The following is an 18,566-nucleotide window of genomic DNA, read 5'->3' as shown; positions in this document are numbered from 1 at the left end:
AATTTATGTAGAGACTGTTTTTACAATCAATGGCATGTATCCGACATGCCAATATTGTTCCCATTTGCTGTGCACGTACAACAGTCTAAGAAACAACAAGTTAGCAACTGCTGTGTACTTCAAAAATAAAAGCATCACGAAGGATGATGGGGAAAAAAAAACATGGTGAAAAACTAAACCACGGATGCCGATATACAAAACGGATACCACACACAGGATTTAACAGTTAAAAAAAAAAGAAAAAAAAAAAAAGTCGTACCGCGGTGAAACCAGACCACACAAGAAAGCATGCGCAGTGAAGCCACCCTCTGAAGCTCATTCTGGTCAACTTACTTGTCGGTCTCACAAAGACTTTGAGCTTTAGACAGGACCTTCTGCCATTATCTGGGATTGCAGAGGCTGCGGGGAGACAAGAGAGAAAGAGAGGAGAGAGCAACAACAGATTATTCATTTTCAAATGCAAATGGTCTACATGCCATGCCCCCCCCCCCAACAACAGGGGCACCCTCTGATTTCTCCCAGAAGTCGAAACAAAACCACTTTTCAGATGGCCAAGGGCCTGCTAGAAGGAGCTACTCCCGGGGCCCTGTCTTTTCAGTACAGTAGAGACGCACGCAAGAATGCCGCTGATCTACAGACAAATACTTGGGATTTTTATTTCAAAGGCTCTTCCATTTAACTTGATCTGTTATCAATTTTCTCAAAAATAAGAAGATAATGCTTGAGGCCTCCGGCCGTCCTGGAGCTGCTCACCGCCACCCCCCCACCCCCCCAGTCTCCTGCAGGAAAAGGGGCCCAAGGTGAAAGTGCTGGCAAAAACCAGTAACAAATAGTTGCAAGGCCAACTTAAACATGACCTATTTTTGCTGGGGGAAAGCAGAGCTTTGTCCGTCCTGAAAGCCCGTCTGTCAGTGCTTTGCAGGTAATTCAATTAGAGGTTTTCCTCAGAGCTTGGCTCCGCAGCCTCGATGCCTAAACCGAGCCCAGCGCCGTCCAGCAGGCTGCTGGAGGACAATATGCCATTGAGAAGGCACCGCGGGGCAACAGGCCATTTGTTCTTAAAAAATGTGCCACAGCCGAGGATGTAAGTGACAAGGAGGGCTTTCGAAAACACAACGTGCTTCAAGTTAGAATTCATTCGAGGAAGAAACTCTTCTCCTGCAGAGGGCAAGACGGTGAACCTTCCCTCTGCATTTGGGAAGACGGTCTCCCCCAGGCCCGTGAGACCCCCACGGTCTCAACCCGTCTCCTGGTGCATTTTAGAAAAATTACGAGAAGGATGGCAAGGGGGGGCTGCACCCTCGGGCCCCCGACGTCTGCTCCAGAAGGTGCAGCCGGACAGCAGTGAGAACTCAGGTGGCTTCTAGGGCGTCGGGAGGTCCTCAGCGACAGACACAGGACCGCTGTCCTTTAGGGTTACCTGTCATACGCCTCGTGGGGCCCAGAACACGGACATGCTTGTGCCTCAAGCTGCACGTTCCCCTAGCTTTAGGGGAATCCGGTCCGGGGAGTCTGGGAGCCGGTGCTGGAGGGTACATGGGGTCACCCCCCCCGGGGGACCCTAGTGTGGCTCCCCGACACCTGCTGAGGCCTCGAGTCCAAGACCAAAGTGGCGGGAGGGAGGATTCGGGCGCCCTCCCCGCTGCCGAGCCATCAGGGTGGGCTACAGCTGGCTCTGCTGGGGGCTCTTGTGAGAACCCCCATCCACAGGCACTTACAGTGACCAGCGTGTGACTTCGGGCACAATGTGCTCACCCTGTGGCTTGACCTGGCAAGTGGCGTCCTCCCCGGACGCTGACGGCCAAGTTAGAATTGGCGCACATCACAAACACGGGACACATAGGTGACTGCAGTTCATCAGAAAAGCCAGGGTCCCCAAGCTCGCCCCCGGGCCGGGCTTCATGGGCGGCGGTGTGCAAAGGCGCCCCGTGCACGCTCACCCTGCCGACCACTGCTGGGGTGCTCGGCCGAGCCCCCGGAGCCCGGGCCGCGAGAGGCTCGGGCGGCAGCAGGTGTTCAGGTGTGTGAGTGGGGGCGTCGCGGGGGCCTGGACTGCTCCTGCGGCTCGTGCAGCGGGGCCACGGAGCGGCGACCCTGGGACACGTGCAGCGGCTCCCCTCCCAGGCCGAGGGGCGGCCCTGCACACGGTCCTCTGTGAACTCAGGTCGTAAGACAGAAACGTACAGGAACATACAGTGTCCTTAAGTGAAAGGCCCTTCCCTAACCTCATCACTCCCCTCTCCTACCACCAGGAAAGCCGGAGCCTGAGGGTGACCCCCCGTCACCCTGCGGCCTGTCAGCCCCCCTCACCGTTAGGAAAACCGAGGAACAAAGAACAACAACACGTAGTGCTGAGCGCCCCGCGCAGGTGACAGCAAAGGCGCTGCGCTCAGGGCCACTCTCAACCCGACGGCAGCCTGCGCGAGGGGCGCCGGGCCCGGCCGACCGCGTCCCCCCGTTTCTCACACTGACCAACACAAACCGGAAAGCATCAGAACTTCTCACGTAAGGTTTGAAAAGGTTAAGAGAGTCCGGCTTTATTCCGTGTCATGTCCCTGGTTCCTGAACCCCAGGCCCGCCGGGTGACACAGGCGGGGACCGACGCCCTTCTACTGTGGGCCGAGACACTTCTTAGGACCGGGAGACAGAAGGACACCCGAGAAGCGCTTTGCCCATCACAAGTACCCCAAACGGCCCTGGCCCGAGCGCTGCGAACGGCAAGAGCAGAGGAATCGAAGGACCGAACGGTCACACCAGGGAAGTTGCAAAGAAAGTCCTCCCGGGAGCGGTTCTGAGCAAAAATGAGCCGCACGGCAGAGGGGACCCGAGGCACAGCGGCCAACACGACTACTTAAAGCCCCTCTTAACACTTCTTATGCTGCTTTCCTTAGAAAATCAATAGGCAACATTTGACAACTGGCAATAATTACCGACCGCTTCATCCATCCATTCAAATGCTTTTTTTCTGATTTTTAAAATATTTTATTTATTCATGAGAGACAGAGAGAGAGAGAGAGAGAGAGGCAGAGGCACAGGCAGAGGGAGAAGCAGGCTCCCTGTAGGGAGCCCGACGCGGGACTCGATCTCAGGACCCCGGGGTCATGAGCTGAGCCCAAGGCAGAGGCTCAACCGCTGAGCCCCGCACCCCCATTCAAATGCTTTAAAATTCCTCCTATGCGCTGGCTTCCCTGTTGGGTACGAGGTAGAAAGGTGTGTCGGGCACCCTGCTCCCGTCCTGTGCCGTGCAGCTGGGGCCGTGACCGTGAGCCGCAGCGGGGTGGGTGCGAGAACCGAGGTCTGCAGGAATTGCCAGCAGGGCCCTGGGCATGGCCTTAGCTTGGAGGGAAGGGGGCTGGTGCAGACGTGCGCCTCCGAGGGAGTATTATCCAGGCTTTCCGGAGCCCGCAGAAGCCAAATCAACAGCAACTGGGACAACAGAAGGAGAACATCTCCTCCCTAAGTCCCCACGTTGGAGCTTGCACAACCAAGAAGCAGCATTCACGCAACAGGGGAAGAAACCCTCGACTCGGAACTCTTCCCATAAGCACGCGGGGATTTTCTACCAGAATCTGTCCAGGTTAACAGGTGAATTGCAACTCCTGTCTCAAACGTTGTGTGTCATAGTCCAAATCCACAGCCCCTTAGTAATTTTTTTTTTTTTCTGCTGAAAAATGTACATTTGGAGTCCGGAAGCTGGGAGGAGGGGTATGGGACCATTAACACAAGGACAACCTCCCATTCCGTGACCTTAATAGCAACTTGATAAATCAAACCACAGGGTCCCCTCCCCCTAATGATGTGCAAAGTGCCAATGAGAACCTCACAACACTTAATGAAACGCAACCTGAGGGCCCCCTGGTCCCCTGTGTTCAGCTAATAAGGCCCCGAGGGCTGCTCATCTTCACTCCGCCCCATGACCTCGGGCGCCCCGACTGCAGCCTTTCCTGAGAACCTGTTTCCTTGGTCCCCTGGGCACTGGGTAGGCTCAGCTCAGCACTTACCAGCCAGTCTGCTGCTACATCAGAGGGAGCACATTCAGGCCCCCCAAGTCAGCACCTCCACAAGCTGTGCTGGGCGTGGGAGACAGACGCCATCCCCGCGTCCCTACTCGCTACAGGCTTGTCAGCTGGCGTGGCGAGAGCATGATGGCATCCTGCTTTTGACAGGTGGCCTCTGGCCCGGCTCCCGTGACCCTCCTCGCTCACCTGGGAGGGGCTGGACCTGGTTTTTTGCTTCTGATGAGCAGAATACAGATAATGTGAAAGGACTGTCACTTCTGTGTTGCTGCTGCTGCTGCAAAAGGCCGGCCTCCTTCTCCTGCTCAGGGAGCAAGTGCCACGGCACGAGACCGTCACCGTGGGGGCCAGCGGCAAGGAGCCCGGGGAGGCTTGCAGCCGAGCGTGCAAGGAGCTGACCCGGCCAACCATCCGGTGAGTGAGCTAGAAGGTGGATCCTCAGCCCAGCCTTTAAAGGGCCGTCACCCTGTGGGGCCCAGAGGACCCAGCCACGCTACCCCCGGGTCCCTGACCGGATCACGGACACTGTGGATGCTGTCTTGGCCCCTAATTTAGGGGTTCTTTGTAATCCACCAGCTGAATGATACGACGCTGTAGAAAGGCACCTCTGTGCCACCAAAGGCCTCCCCGCAGCCGACCTGAAGGAGACCTGAAAACTAAGGTGCTGGGGCCTGCTCTCCGCAGGAGCCCTGCCCTGCCCTGGCCCCTGGTCCCTGCCCCGGTCCCGGGGCGGCTCCTCCCTGGTCTGCTGCTGTGTCCACACAGCGGGTCCCTTGCTGGTTTACTTTTCAAGCCACTGTTGTAAGTGCACCTACAACAGGCGTCTAAGAGAAGCATTATCAACTGCTGCTGCAGACACACTCCAAGACGTATCTATGTGTCTTCACTCCAGCACTTAAAAACGCTTTTTTTTTTTTCCCGCTACTGCAGCCAACCCGTGTTGTTCTGTGCGCTTATCACGATGTCTCCCTTCAACTCCACATTGCTGGGGGACCTTAAATGAGCTCTGATAGAAAAATGTTAACTTGAATGGTAAGACGGAAAGCCCTTCCTCACCCTGGAGAACCGGGAGGTAAAGGTGAGCTTTAAAACACGTGAAATAAAAGGACTGTCATAATAAGTCAAAACTTCTCTCCGCATGGAAAAGCTTGGATCAGGGCAGCCCGGGGGGCTCAGCGGTTGAGCACCTGCCTTCGGCCTAGGGCGTGACCCCGGGGTCCCGGGATCGAGTCCTGCATTGGGCTCCCTGCATGGAGCCTGCTTCTCCCTCTGCTTCTCTCTCTCTCTGTGTCTCTCATGAATAAATAAATAAATCTTAAAAAATAAAACGAGGGATCCCTGGGTGGCGCAGCACTTTGGCGCCTGCCTTTGGCCCAGGGAGCGATCCTGGAAGACCCGGGATCGAATCCCACGTCGGGCTCCCGGTGCATGGAGCCTGCTTCTCCCTCTGCCTGTGTCTCTGCCTCTCTCTCTGTGAGACTATCATAAATAAATAAAAAATTAAAAAAAAAACAAAAAAAAAAAAAACGAAAGAAAAGCTTGGATCAGTTATGCACAGGCTGTTACGTCAAATGCCAACCCTGAGATTTGAAGCCACTCAGAAGCCATCAAGGCAGCCAACGTCCAGACAAGCGGCAGGTGCAGCGCTAACCTCGTATTTCTTTCTCCACCCTTTTAAGCCCAGTAACCGCCCTCCTCGGCCAACCTTAACATCTCTGCCGAACCTTATTCATCCCCACATCTCAATTCCAGAAGCCAAGATCCTTCTCCCGTTACCGTGTCCCCTTGCCGGTCTGGGTACTCGGAGAAGTTTTATTTTTAAGAAGAGTCAGCCACTCTCTTCTTCCTTTTAAAGCAATGAGTGTGTGTGGGAGCATTTAAAATGCAGTTTTCCATTCTGTCTGCCACAGGCAGTATTTCTCGATTTGTGCAAGTCAAAAAAAAACAGGCTATTTGTTGTTGGCGGGGCCCAACCTCTCTCCTCTGCAGGTTTGCAGGTAGTTGGACGCACAGCACTGGTGTATGCGAGGCAGACGGGCAAAGGATTCGTGTTCCTTTCAGGGTAGATGCTTGAGAAGCAAAGCCCGTCTCAAGATGCGGCACTGCTGAAAACGAATCCGAGGACGCAAGGGATCAAAATCCATTCTGTCCATGTGGGCGGAGGGTGGGGAACAGAAGAAGTGGTGGGTATAGGATAGAGATTAACCAAAGCCATATGGACGTCTTGGAAAATGGTTACCAGACCCACAGGAAAAAAAAAAAAGTCTTAAAAGCGAGGCCTCTTGTTAGGCAAGAATATCCCAGCAACAATTTGCAACTGGCCATCTGCCCCTTCTTGAAGAGCAGCACGACACCTAATTTTCACATTAAGAACCGCAGGACCCCTAGTGACGGGATGCATCCCCCCCCACCCCCACACACACCCCTTTGGAGACTGAAGCTCCTGCGTTTGAATAACCTGCTCCTGGCCCCAGGCTTTTTAAACTTCTGTCCTAAGAGCAACCACACCTGCCCACACGTTTCATCCTTAACATCCTTAACTTCATCCTTAACATCCTTAACTTCAGTCACTGGCAGGTTAAGGTCAAAGCCGCAGAGGCAACACTTGGCAAAGAGGTTACCCAGTTAAGGTAGGAGGCCCGAGGAAACAGACCATCCCGTAAATACTGGGTTCCCCGGTGGGGCCCTGGGGACTCTCTTAAAACAACAACTAGGAAAGGAAGAGGGGGGTTTCCCACCGCAGAACCAGCTCCTGTCCTCCATGAGCTAAACACTTGGGTTTCAACACCAGGGAACTGTAACAGGGACAAATAATTAGAGTAAAGTTCAGGGAGAGGGAAGTAAAATTAGTTCCAGCTGTGCAGCCGCAGACAAAAGAGAGGAGGAGGAGGCACCACCCATCACACCCACGGCTCCCCCTCTGCGGGCTCTCTGCCCCCTCAGGCACCATTCTCACTGCAAATACTAACAAGTATTATTTAAATTCCAGGAGCCAAGCCTCAGTAGATCAATTATTATTTTCTTTTTGTTAGCAACCTCAAACAAATGGCTGAGGACAAGTTTCCTTCCACCGATTTCCAGGAAAACAAATAGGACGTTATCCTGCTTTTGTACACATTTATTTAGAGCGCGGGCAAACTTCTCCTTGCTTTTCAAAGCTCAGCGACAACAACTTTGTTCCTGCTGCTCCTTCGAGAGGACATGACTTGTTCCATATACTCTGGGATCCATTAAGGCATGACCAAAAAAGTAATCTGGGTTTCAGAGATTGCTTTCCAAAGCATCCTCTACGTGGGACTCGATCCTAGGACCCGGCGATCACGTCCTGGGCCGAAGGCAGACACCAAACCGCTGGGCCACCCAGGGATCCCCTCTACTTCTTTTTAAGAAAAAAAATGGTCAGTCCAAATTTATCTCCTTCCATGATGTGACTGGAAAAAATCCAGTCTGCAGAGGCCCAGAAAGCAAGATGATATTTAGAGAGCATATTACCTGTGAATTATATTTCTTTGTGTTTAGGGTTTTGAGTTTCTTTTTATTATTAAAAAAAAAAACTATTTTAAAGTTTCTCATTGGATATTTTACATCAAAAAAAAAAATCAACGGACAGGAAAAGTAAATTTCCTATTATCACCTGTGTTAGGACTATTTTCTGAGGCCCAGACTTGCCTGAGGCCGCCCTACTGAGGTCACCGAGGTCAGATAGCTGTTCTTCTCTCGTTGGTGGCGATTTCGGTGTATTTTGCTTTCTGTACCAGATAAGGACAATCTAACCAAAGAAAACCTGTGCACAGTGATTCACTTACAAAAACTCTTCTTCAGCTCGAAGCCACATAATAGAGGTCCCCCCAGAAGAACAAAACCCCACGGCGCCGGATGAAGGCAGAGGGTCGCAGAGGACCCTAGGGCGGTGCTGCCCACGGGCTCGGTGCGGCCGGTCCTTCCCCCACCGGGGCGCGGGGAGCCCCAGGCCGCCGCCGCCAGCAGCAGGTGCAGGGCGCGTCCCTAAGGATGGAGGCCGCGCGTCCACGGGCACGGGAGCCCGGGGTGGCCGCCCCGGCGCCTGCAGCCACGGGGCTCGGGCATCCGCACCCTCCTCGGGGTCGGGGGCCTCCTCGGGGTCGGGGTCCGGGGTCCGTGGGTCCTCCCGCCGCGCCCCGCAGCTTCGAGACCCGCCGCTGCTCGTCCGCAGACCCACGGCGGGCGCCGCCCCCGCCGCCTCGCCCGCTGCCCCCGCCGCCTGGTGCACCTGCGTCCTGGTGCACCATCTCCTCTTGCACCCGCCGCCTGGTCCACCCGCCCCCTCGTGCACCGTTGACCCCAGCGGCGGGCACTGTGCGGGGTCAGGCCGGGTCACAGACGGGCGTGTCCAGGGCTGCTTTACATCTTCTAAGTTGAAAATATTCTTTATTTCTTCTTTTCTGAGAGACGGGCAGAGACGCAGGCATTGGGAGAAGCAGGGTCCCCGCTTCTGGGGAGCCCCATCCGGGGGACCCCCCCCCCCGTTCTCAGTCCTTAGGAGCACCGGTGGACAGGTGCGGCCTTCGCCCGCAGCCCGGTGAGGGACGCCCCCCCCCACAAAAAAAAAAGCGCGGTGGCACGGGGAGGCCAAGGGCGGGGGGCCAAGGTCAGGGCCCAGGAAGGCGGGGGGTGGGGGGGGAATGGGCCTGGTCGGCGCAGCCCATCCTGGGGGCAGGGGCCCCGGGAAACTCCTGTTCCGTCTGCAGAAGCTACACTCGGGGTGCCGGGAGGGGGGAGGGGGCTCAGTCTGCCGTGCACCTGCCTTCCACCCAGGTCATGACCCGGGCCTGGGATCGAGGCTGCCCTCAGGCCCTGCTGCCTCCGACCCCCCACGCACCCACGTGCTCTCTCTCAAATAAATAAAGTGCCCCCCTCCAATAAAAGGCTGAATCCCACCGAGGAGGCAGTCCTCCAGGTACCAGGGCTGCACACCGCAGGCCACACCATAGATGCTTCCTCGGGGATGGCTGTAGTGCTGACAGAATGAAGACGCCAAAGCTAATGGCCAGGGAGGGAATAAACTTTCATCCACATTAACTGGCCAGTCCCAACAATATCCCCTCCCTGCACCTCCCAGCCTCCCTTTTCTCATATGACCTTTTCCCCTGCCTCTCAAAAGCCCAGCCCTCCGGGGCCACCTGGGGTACAGTTCCCCATTCCTGCAACACAGAAACCCTCTTCTGGGTTCTCACAAGGATCCATGCCTCTCAGGTAAGACACAGCAGGTACACACCATCCTGTTCTGACAGCAGCTGTCACACGCCATCCCGGCCCCTGGAACCGAGAGGTCCCTGCAGGCAGGAGCACTGCTGGGCTCCCAGGGCCCGTTGTCAACTGCCTTGTTCATAACATGTGTTCCATACAGATCTGGAGAAGGGGTCTAGAGGCACCAGAAACCGGCGGAGCCGTTGAAATGTGAATGAAAACTCAGGATTAGGATCAAAAAGAAAATGGAGAAGAGGGGGGTGTCAAGGAAATAAAAAAAAAAAAATCCCCTTTCCTGGGAGGCTCCTTTCCCATCTCTGCGGGCTGCTTCTTATGCAAGGATCTTGGAAACTGTGACCCAGGGCTCAGAACCCGGGGAGACATACAAAATCCAAGTGGGTAGGACTGTGTCTGCAGGCGTGTGGGCCAAGAGAGAAGACGCAAACGGAAGGAGCGTCCACAGACTATGGTCCTGTGATCACTCTTTGTGGGGGTTGCAGGCCCCACCAGGAAACAGGAGAATAAAGGCGGAGTGATGCAAGAATCCGGTGGCCTCAGGCTCTTGTAAGGAGAGGTGACACCGGGAGGCTGTAATCAGAGCTGAACGGGAAGCCATCCTCGCTGAACTCCAGTCACTAAGAAGCTTGGCCACTTAGGGTCCCGCCGACGCTGAAGGAGAACGGAGTCCCAGAACCGTGTGAAGGGGTGTAGCTGCAGTTTATTAAGGCGCAGCTGCGTTTAAAAACGAAGTACAGGCATTTTTTAAGAGAATCAGAACCCTACGGCTAGTGTTTTTTTTTTTTTTGTGTTAAAGCCCCTGAGAATGTGGAACCTTAGTGCTTTCAAAGCGTATGACAACTTTGGCCAGTTCAGAGTAACTGGTCAGACATGGAATTTCCATTTAAGATACGTAATGGACCAGATGATCTAGACTTTTTTTTTTTTTTTTTTTTGACTAAGTGACATCTGGGTTTACATACGCTTTTAAAACATTTATCAGAATTACAACATATTTTTCATTTTAAATTATTATAAGAATTACTTAAATACTTGGGAAAGTTTTACTGTCAAACCCTTTACGTACTTAAAAAAGGGAAGTTATCCTGATGAGCCCTGGCTGACTAATGGGTGGGACCGCTGAGTCATTATGAGGCACACCTGAGACTAACAGGACCCTGGTCGTCATACTTTAATTGAAAATAAATAAAAAGAGAATATGTTACATCTTTAATGGTTAGAGGAGTTTAATGGACCAAATTTGTCATTGGAGCCCAATATTTAAATTTCCTAGTCTCGTAGAATAATAAGATGGATAAACTAACTTGAGTAGGCTAAATCTGAAATTTTAACGTTTTTTTTTTTCGAATTAGTTATTTCAGTAAAGTTAAATATCCAATTTAAAATCCAAACTAACCCTTTACATAGCCTTTCCTGGGGACATAAACTATCCTCTGTGCACCCAAACTTCACCCTCGATACTTCCTTCTAGGCCATGGGTCAAATGCTGCCTCCCCAGGGACGCCTTCTAGGGTCACCCAACTCCAGGGTCACTCCTCTCTGTTTCTGTCACCCCATCTAGCTCCTTTTGTAGGTCCTCGTGTAACTGGGAATTAGAGATCTGTGTGCTTCCCGCATCATCGTCTATCTCCCAATTAAACTGTAAAGTTCTGGAAGCAGTAACCATTTTTTTTTTTTTTTAAATACACTCCAGTGTTTCCAAAACCTAATGTAGTGCTTGGTACAAAGGACGCACACAGTTATTTTTGAAGGAATGAATGAGTGAACAAAGTAGAAACCAAATAAGCCAGAAAATACTCAGGTCGATATATTACAAAAAAAAACCCAACAGGACCAGGGTGTTCTTGCAACCCGAGATCTTCACAGATTGATTGGCTATGTTTTTCACTCTGTGAATATTACTTTTATATTTCCCCTTGCAAAATACAGAGCAATTTCATAGCTAGATGAAAACCCTGTCCGGTTTATTGCCAAGGCAAACTTTTTGAGAGATTTGTTTACTATTTGATTTGCCAGAAACCCTAGGTTAGCAAACAGATAATGCGCAGATGGTACCAAGCTGTATAATAAAAAGTTTGATAAATCACAATTATAACTCCAACATGAAGTATATTAAATAAATCAGGGCTGTATTTTTTTTTTCATATTTTTTCTCTATTTGAAAAGCACACAGAATGGAGAAAAGGATTACTATACTTCAAAATACATCCCTATTTCTTAAGAAATCTGTGAAGCCAGCACATAAATACAAGCATTCTATCCACTAGCTATGATATTAATACCAGCTTGCTATTTAAGTTTTAAGGAATCATTTACATTTTGATGCTGACTCTACATGTCATATAAATAGGAAGATTTTTTTTTTTTTTGTATAGCTTAGCATTTTGGGCAAAAATTTCTATTTTTCTTCTGCTTAGTGGAAGGAAAAAGTATGTACTCTGGGGTCAACTTATCTTTTTAATCTAAGAGGTCTCAGCTGAAATTGACTTTGAAGTTTGCTAATTACAAAACTCAACAGGGGTTTTCCCTTATTTGGTATAACTCATATTTCTATTCATTAACCCCAGCTTTAAAAAAGATTGGAAAATCTGAACAGAAACAACTCAGAAGTTTGAAGAGTAGCCTCTCCCCTGTGATACCTTTGGATACGTCTAGTGCAAACTTCCCCTCATCCGATCTAATTACAGATCTTTTGTGGTTGTGGAAGGGGCACGTGGGAGGTTATACTCATGTATTTCCAGTTTCCTCACCACACAGTGCTGCGGGGAGGAGGGAAATCAGTGGATTTTTTTTTCTCCCCATTCCATACCTTGGGAAAATTTATGTCTACCTGAGTTATGAGAAAACCGGGGTTCTGACGGGCAATCCTGCTAGCTGCTTTTCGTGGGGCCAAGCCACTGGGTTCAGATGCTTTCATTCTGGTAAAAAGATCATTACCAGGCGGCTCCGGGGAAGTTGGCCCTCCTGTAAGTGCGCTCCTTTGTTATGAATATGGAACAGATGGAGCCAAATCTATCTGCTCCGTAGGAACAAAAACACTTACAACCCAGCTCTCTCTATTAAAGACTCTACTTAGCTCCTTTATACCACTGGCTTTCTGTGCACTGCTGTGAGGTTTTGACTTTATAGAAAAAGGCACTTCATAAAAGCAACAGTTCTTACTCTTAAACCAAAGTGGCCTAAGAACTAAAGAAGATGAATACATGGTTTCACCCACAGGACTCCTTGGAGATATGCAGATATTCAATTAGGGGTGTGTGTGTGTGTGTGTGTGTGTGTGTGTGTGTGAGGGGGGGGAAGAAGACTGTTCAGTTCTGGTAAATGTCTGCTTTGAAACAACATGAAAATATAAAGGAGAGCGATGAAGATGTCATGTTTCTCATTACGAGGATGGCATCTAATTGCTCCCGCGTAATAAAATGCCAGGATTTAATTTTGTGTATATGTCTGTGGGGCCAGCGAGGACTGTCTCCAACGAGAAATATGACGATGCACAACACAATCACGCAGGTAAATATAATTAGTAATTAGGACCTCACTACAACACAAAGGCTAACGGACGCTTCCTCGCACGGAGACACCATCAGGGACCCATTCAGGGTCCGGCCAACGGGCCTCCGTGATCTGAAAGTGGGGAACCCACGGGTGACGCTAGTGCAGGTGCTTCTGGGTCGCGCCACCGCCACCGTGGGGCTGAAAGGCACGACCGAAGGCCAGAGCTGCCCGGTGCCCTCACCGAGGCCTGGGTGTACACGGGCAGGCAGGGGGTGGGGGGACACGGGCCCCTGGGTGCCAATGCACAACCGGGCGGGGTGGGTGGGTGCAGGGGACCCTGGGTGCCAATGCACAACCAGGCGGGGGGGGGTGCACAGGCCCCTGGGTGCCGATGCACCATCCTCCTCACCTTCCCTCGGCAGCAACAGGGGGAAAGGAGGGGCTGCCTCCTTTCATTACATTTATTACCCCGATGCATTTAAAGTCTGGCTGCCTCTTCCAAGATAATTGAAAAAAGAAATTCTGTGGCAGGAAGCTTTGATTCTGCCTCAATCACGTCTTCGGGCGAATCTCCTCCCGCCGGGGGAGGCACAGCTTGCCTCAAGTCGTAACCTTTGTTGGAGGAAAGGAACTGGCCTTGAAGCAGATCATGAAGCAGATGTTTTATGCCAACTCCGAGGCTGGGGACTCGGAGGCTACTGCAAATAAAACTCCTCTCCTGTCTGTCCCATCCTTCTAATTCCCTGCAGCGTGAAATATGCACTTGCCAGCAAATGGCCCGCGTGCTGCGCCTCGCAGTGGGGGCAGTGCCACAGCTGGGCCCGGGCCCGAGACGAGACGGCGGGCGGGGACATGCCCACCAGCCCCCCGCAGCCTGATCGCCCGGGGGGCCCCAGAAGCTCAGTCTGGCCAACAAGAAACCCAAGGGCAGGCCTTCCCTGGGCACGAGGGATGGAAAACCCAGGCCTGCCGAGTGATCGCACCTTCTTTTCTCCGACTTTATTAGCAGCCTGCGTTGTGAGCAATAATAAATAAATAAATAAGAAAGAAAGAAACAAAGAATGAAATACACTTCGAGCCTCAAAGGCACCATGGAAGATGGAAATGGCCCAGTGAATAACTTATCAAAAAGACATCTGGTCTTTATCAGAAAGACGGCACCGGGGAGACGGCCCAGCCCACTTGTTGCAGGCCCAGCGTGATGCTAGGCCCTTGGAGAGTCCGCGCTGGCCTTCCGGCTCATTCTACATCACAGGTCCCCAATAATGAAACAGTTAATTTATCTAAATTAAAGAAAAGTAAAATCAACATGCTTCTAGTTGGAGGTCCTCTGCAGCATATTGAACATGCATATTCACACATACCCTTATAGCTGTAATCCCAGATTATAAATATCCCATATTCAGTTCTATTGTGAGATTTTTCAAAGGTTATTCACATGCTTTCTAGTGCCACATTCTTTCAAGTTTTAATCACGAGCTCCTTAAATAGAAGTCATTTGCATCTGTAAACATTCCCTTGCAATAGTATTTAGCAGTATACTCTCTTTGTGCAGAGCTATTTTAAAAGGAAAATAACCTTAATATGGAATAACAATCAAGCACCAGCAGAAAAAAGATAAATTAGAGGCTTGAGGAGCCTCCGTTACCCCCTTTCACGCAATTTCTGAAAAAAGGAAAAAAAAATGTCTGAAGCTTCTCAATCTTAAAATAGCCCGGAATCATGGTTTATTTTGGATGATGGATTATAGGACTACTACTTGCATAATCCAAAGCACGACCTAAATCATTGAGGACGTTTTCAGGAAAAAGAAATGAGTTTGAAATAATTTATTGTTTTGAAAAGAGGCCAAATAAGTACACATGGTTCAAGCCCAAAATGATAGACCCATTATCACAACTAATGGCCAAGTTCTCATTAGTTTAGCATTTCTAAATGAATGCCGTAGTCCATAAATCTGTCGCGGAATGGTTACAAATGATTGTTATAAGGGATTAATAACAAGACCTATATTTTTATTTTAGGATTCTTTTGGCACCAATTATGCCCGAATATTATTTCTCCGTAACGTTTCCTTTTCTCTGTTTAACTTGACCAAATACAAATTAGAAACATGAAATTATTTCTTAATTGATACGGAGCTTAGTGGGAGGGAACTTCACTTCAAGATGCATAATAATAATATTATTATAATAGCTGCCATTTATCTACTATTTCTACACACCAGGCACCATGCCAGGTTTATTAAGTTTAATCCTCAGAACAGTCCTGCACGGCAGGTATTTTTATCCTGACGCATGAGACGAGGAAACTGAGGCTGCCAGGGATGGGGGGTCAGCCGACGACACACCTCGCTGGCAGACGGCAAAACGGATACTCAAGTCCACGTCCTTGGGATGCCAGGACCCAACAGCCTCGGTTTACACGGTAAATCATATTTTTCTTCCTGGCTGCCCTACTTCAAAGACTTGTTGCGTAATTTCCCAGAAGCTCCTGAACATCCTTCCAAAAAAAGTCTGGGGGTGTAGGTTAAAACTTGGTAGAACTTGACCGTGCAACCTTGCGTAGTGGCAGAGCTTCTGGTAAGCTCAGGGAGGGGGGCCTGGCCTGCGGGGACATGCCCTGCGCTCGCCTCCTGACCGGTGCGTGTCAAGAAAAAGCCTCTACTACCCCCAAGTTCCCACGTGCACCACTGCAGGGGGAAACACGCAGCAACACATAGTGACCTGTGACCAAACGTTCTAAAAAAAAGAGAAAAGTGGGAAAATTGGCAGCTTTCTTAGTACACAGTGCCCATGAAAGGGGAGACTGCTGAGCCTGGTGCGCTGGGCCTCTGACCTCCTGGCATCCCTGGGGGTGTGGGCAGCTTGGACCTGCCCTCCCCCCGCCCCCCGGGGGGGTGGGGGACTCAGGCTTGGCCCCGGAGAAGTAAATTTCGACAACGTTGGGGCACAGGAACCAAAGCTAACCCGGAAAGCAGAAATGCCTCTTCTCCAAACCCACCCGAGAGGGCTCCGTCTGCGGGGGGCCTGCTGGGCCCGCAGCCACCTGCCTCCCCTCCCTACAGACAGACGGACAGAGTCCACGGCCTCTCCTGATGCCGCAGGAAAATAGCACATGCAGTAGGTTCACTCAGGCTCACCCTAAATTCCGTAAGGGCAGTGCGTTAATAGGGCGCACAAAGGGTGGCTCTGTTACCTTTCTACCTTCTTTCTGCTTCCCTTGCAGAATAGGCATTTGACGGGGCGCGTGTCTGCTCAACAGCGTCCCTCACGTTTCCTGCACCATCGAGTTTTCAAAAACCGTTCCCCTCCGTGGACCCAACCTGCACGATCCCATCGGGCCCCACTCTGGGCTGGGGGACCAGCGTCCGGAGTGATTGCGGTAGACCCCAAGTCACTCATGTCACACCCATCCGGCTGGGAACTCCGGGACCCTTACCACGGATCGCCTCCCTCCGGGTCCCACGGCTCACGCACAGTCCCTGGGCCCCCAGGGGCTCATCCTGCCCCAGCCAGGCAGGCACACATAAATAAAATTTATTTTAACTAACTAATTTTAAATAAAATCTTAAAAATAAATATTTATCATTCTGTATTATAATTATATAGATGATGTTTAATATATTTAAATATATTTATATGTTATCTATAAAATAGCAATTTCCCTACCTTTATATTCTCTATGCTCCTACTTTATTTTGCCATCATAACATTTACCAACTACCTGACACACTGCAGGTTTATTTACCTGCTTGTTTATCCCCATCCCCACCCCCTGGCTCCCCAGCAGAGGGTGGGTTCTATTAAAGCAAGGCTTTTTGTTTTGGGTTTTTTTTTTTTTTTTTTTTCTCCACCATACACACAGAATCTAAAATGCATCTGGCCAGCACTCTGGCACTCCATAGTTATCTGTTGAATGAGGGAAGGAAAGAAAGGATAAATGAATGAAACACAAGGTCACCCCAAGAAAATGCTTGTTTGCTTACTGAGCGAGTATAAATGCCCACAAAAATCACAAGTTTCGGGGAGAAAAGTGAAATAAAAAAAGCCAGTAACTGAGTAGGCATGTGAGTTTCCTGCCATGTAAGTAGGTCCTTAAGCCTGCTATAAATGTGAATAAGTGGCTTATTTTTCCAGATAGAGTGTTTTTTTTCCCCCCACATTCAATTAAGATGCACTAAAACATATTTGTATAAAGCAAAATGATTTTAAAGTACTTTTGAAAAAGCTTCTGCTAATAACCTGGTGGCTGTTTTCAAGGCATTCCTGTGAAGGGTAAAGGCAGATGACAGCCAAGTAGCAGCAAAGCACGAAGTCAGAGAAGGAGGTCAGGGTTTTCGGGTGGCCTTTATTTGGAATAATGCGAAGCAGCAGCAGCCCCCAATGAGCCTGAAGATGCATAAGGGGCTGGAGACAAATCTCATCACCAGCATCTCTCAAGAGCTAAGCACTGAGCACCTCAGCCTTCTTACACTAACCTGCAGGCTTACGTCACTGAATCACAAAACGCGGGGGCCTGACCCCTGGGAGCAATCTAGCTCAGTCTCCTCATTTTACAAGCTTATATACCTGAACTTTAGCATTTCAGAGACGCCAAATAACCCATCAAGGTTTATCTTAAGGGGCGAAAACGATCCTGAACAGGCTGATGCAGCCCAGGGACATTCGTCACAAGGAGAGTGTTCACTCAAACTACCAACGGACAGAACCAGGGCACGGAAATCATCCCCAAAGCTCCTCCTAAAATACAAAGAGCCAAATTATTCGGAATTAAATATTTAACGAATTTATAGTACAGCCCGTTCTGCTACAATTCACGAAACAGTTCAGCCGCACTTTTTATTTGCTGAACATATTCTTTAGAGAGCACGTAAAATCAATGTGTATAATACATTTACATCCCTTTTACAGAAAAGAGTATAATTTTACTATTTTAAATAACCGTGGAAGATTATGGCTACTGCATCTTTGCCACTGACACCGGGATTGGTCATTATGATTTACTTTTTCTCAAATATATGGTCAGAAGATACAGTCTCAATTAAGATATGACTCCTGGAGGAAAATGAGAGGCACTTAACAACTCTCTGCTTTATGATTCTATTTCCAGAAAGCACAGTGGTGAAAAGTGGGAGCTGTCTGTGATACTAATTTGAAAAACTAATGAAGTTATGGAACTGTTATTTCTCATAAGCAGCTCCCAGCCCTTGTTCTCTGCACAGCGTAACACGGTGTGCGACCCCAGTCAAGGCCCGAGCTACTGCCACCGCCCGCCCTCGGCAATGCAACACGCCCGGACCCCACACCCCCCATATCGGCAAGGAAGAGATTTATAAAATTGTCTCACTTCTCGGGTGCTGAGCATTTCACTTCATTCCCAAAGAAATTTTTTCAAAATTTCCAACTACTTTCGCCCCTTGTGACCAATTTGATTCTAAAAAGCACACATGAACTGGATTTTTAGAAATCAAATCATTAAAAAAAAAATGCTCTAGGGCTCTAGAAAAGAATCCCGCTTCTGTAAATGGAATGATCACTCTGCAATTTATCTTTTTGTAAAATCCTGATTTTCACACGTCATGCTTGTTTAAAATGACAGAGACCTGTTCTGATTTCCTCCGGGGAATAAAATCAACACCAATTATTTCTTTCTACCCCATTTCAGTGGAAAACTTCCTCCAGAATAGAAAGCAGAATTGTAAAAACAACAGTTGGCATCGTCTGCTTCACCTTTTCTGCAGATATGCACAGACCAAGAATTCCAATAAAGCAGGAATCCTCCCTGTGAGAACTTCGGTGGCCTCCGCTG

General features: G+C 50.0%; 1 protein-coding gene across 2 annotated transcripts in view; it reads right to left on the bottom strand.

Annotated features, from left to right (window-relative positions):
* The window catches only part of EFNA5 (ephrin A5), a 274,259-nt gene that overhangs the window by 10,289 nt on the left and 245,404 nt on the right, over window positions 1-18,566 (bottom strand). For both annotated transcript variants that reach the window (XM_077862069.1, XM_077862066.1), the window contains exon 3: window positions 334-399. In XM_077862069.1, coding sequence (XP_077718195.1) covers window positions 334-399 — 66 coding nt within the window. The remainder of the gene's footprint in view (window positions 1-333; window positions 400-18,566) is intronic.

The sequence above is a fragment of the Canis aureus genome, chromosome 2, assembly GCF_053574225.1.
Source record: "Canis aureus isolate CA01 chromosome 2, VMU_Caureus_v.1.0, whole genome shotgun sequence".
In the NCBI taxonomy this organism is placed as follows: domain Eukaryota; kingdom Metazoa; phylum Chordata; class Mammalia; order Carnivora; family Canidae; genus Canis; species Canis aureus.
Note: the sequence above shows the minus strand (reverse complement) of the source record. Positions and strands in the feature narration are given on the sequence as shown.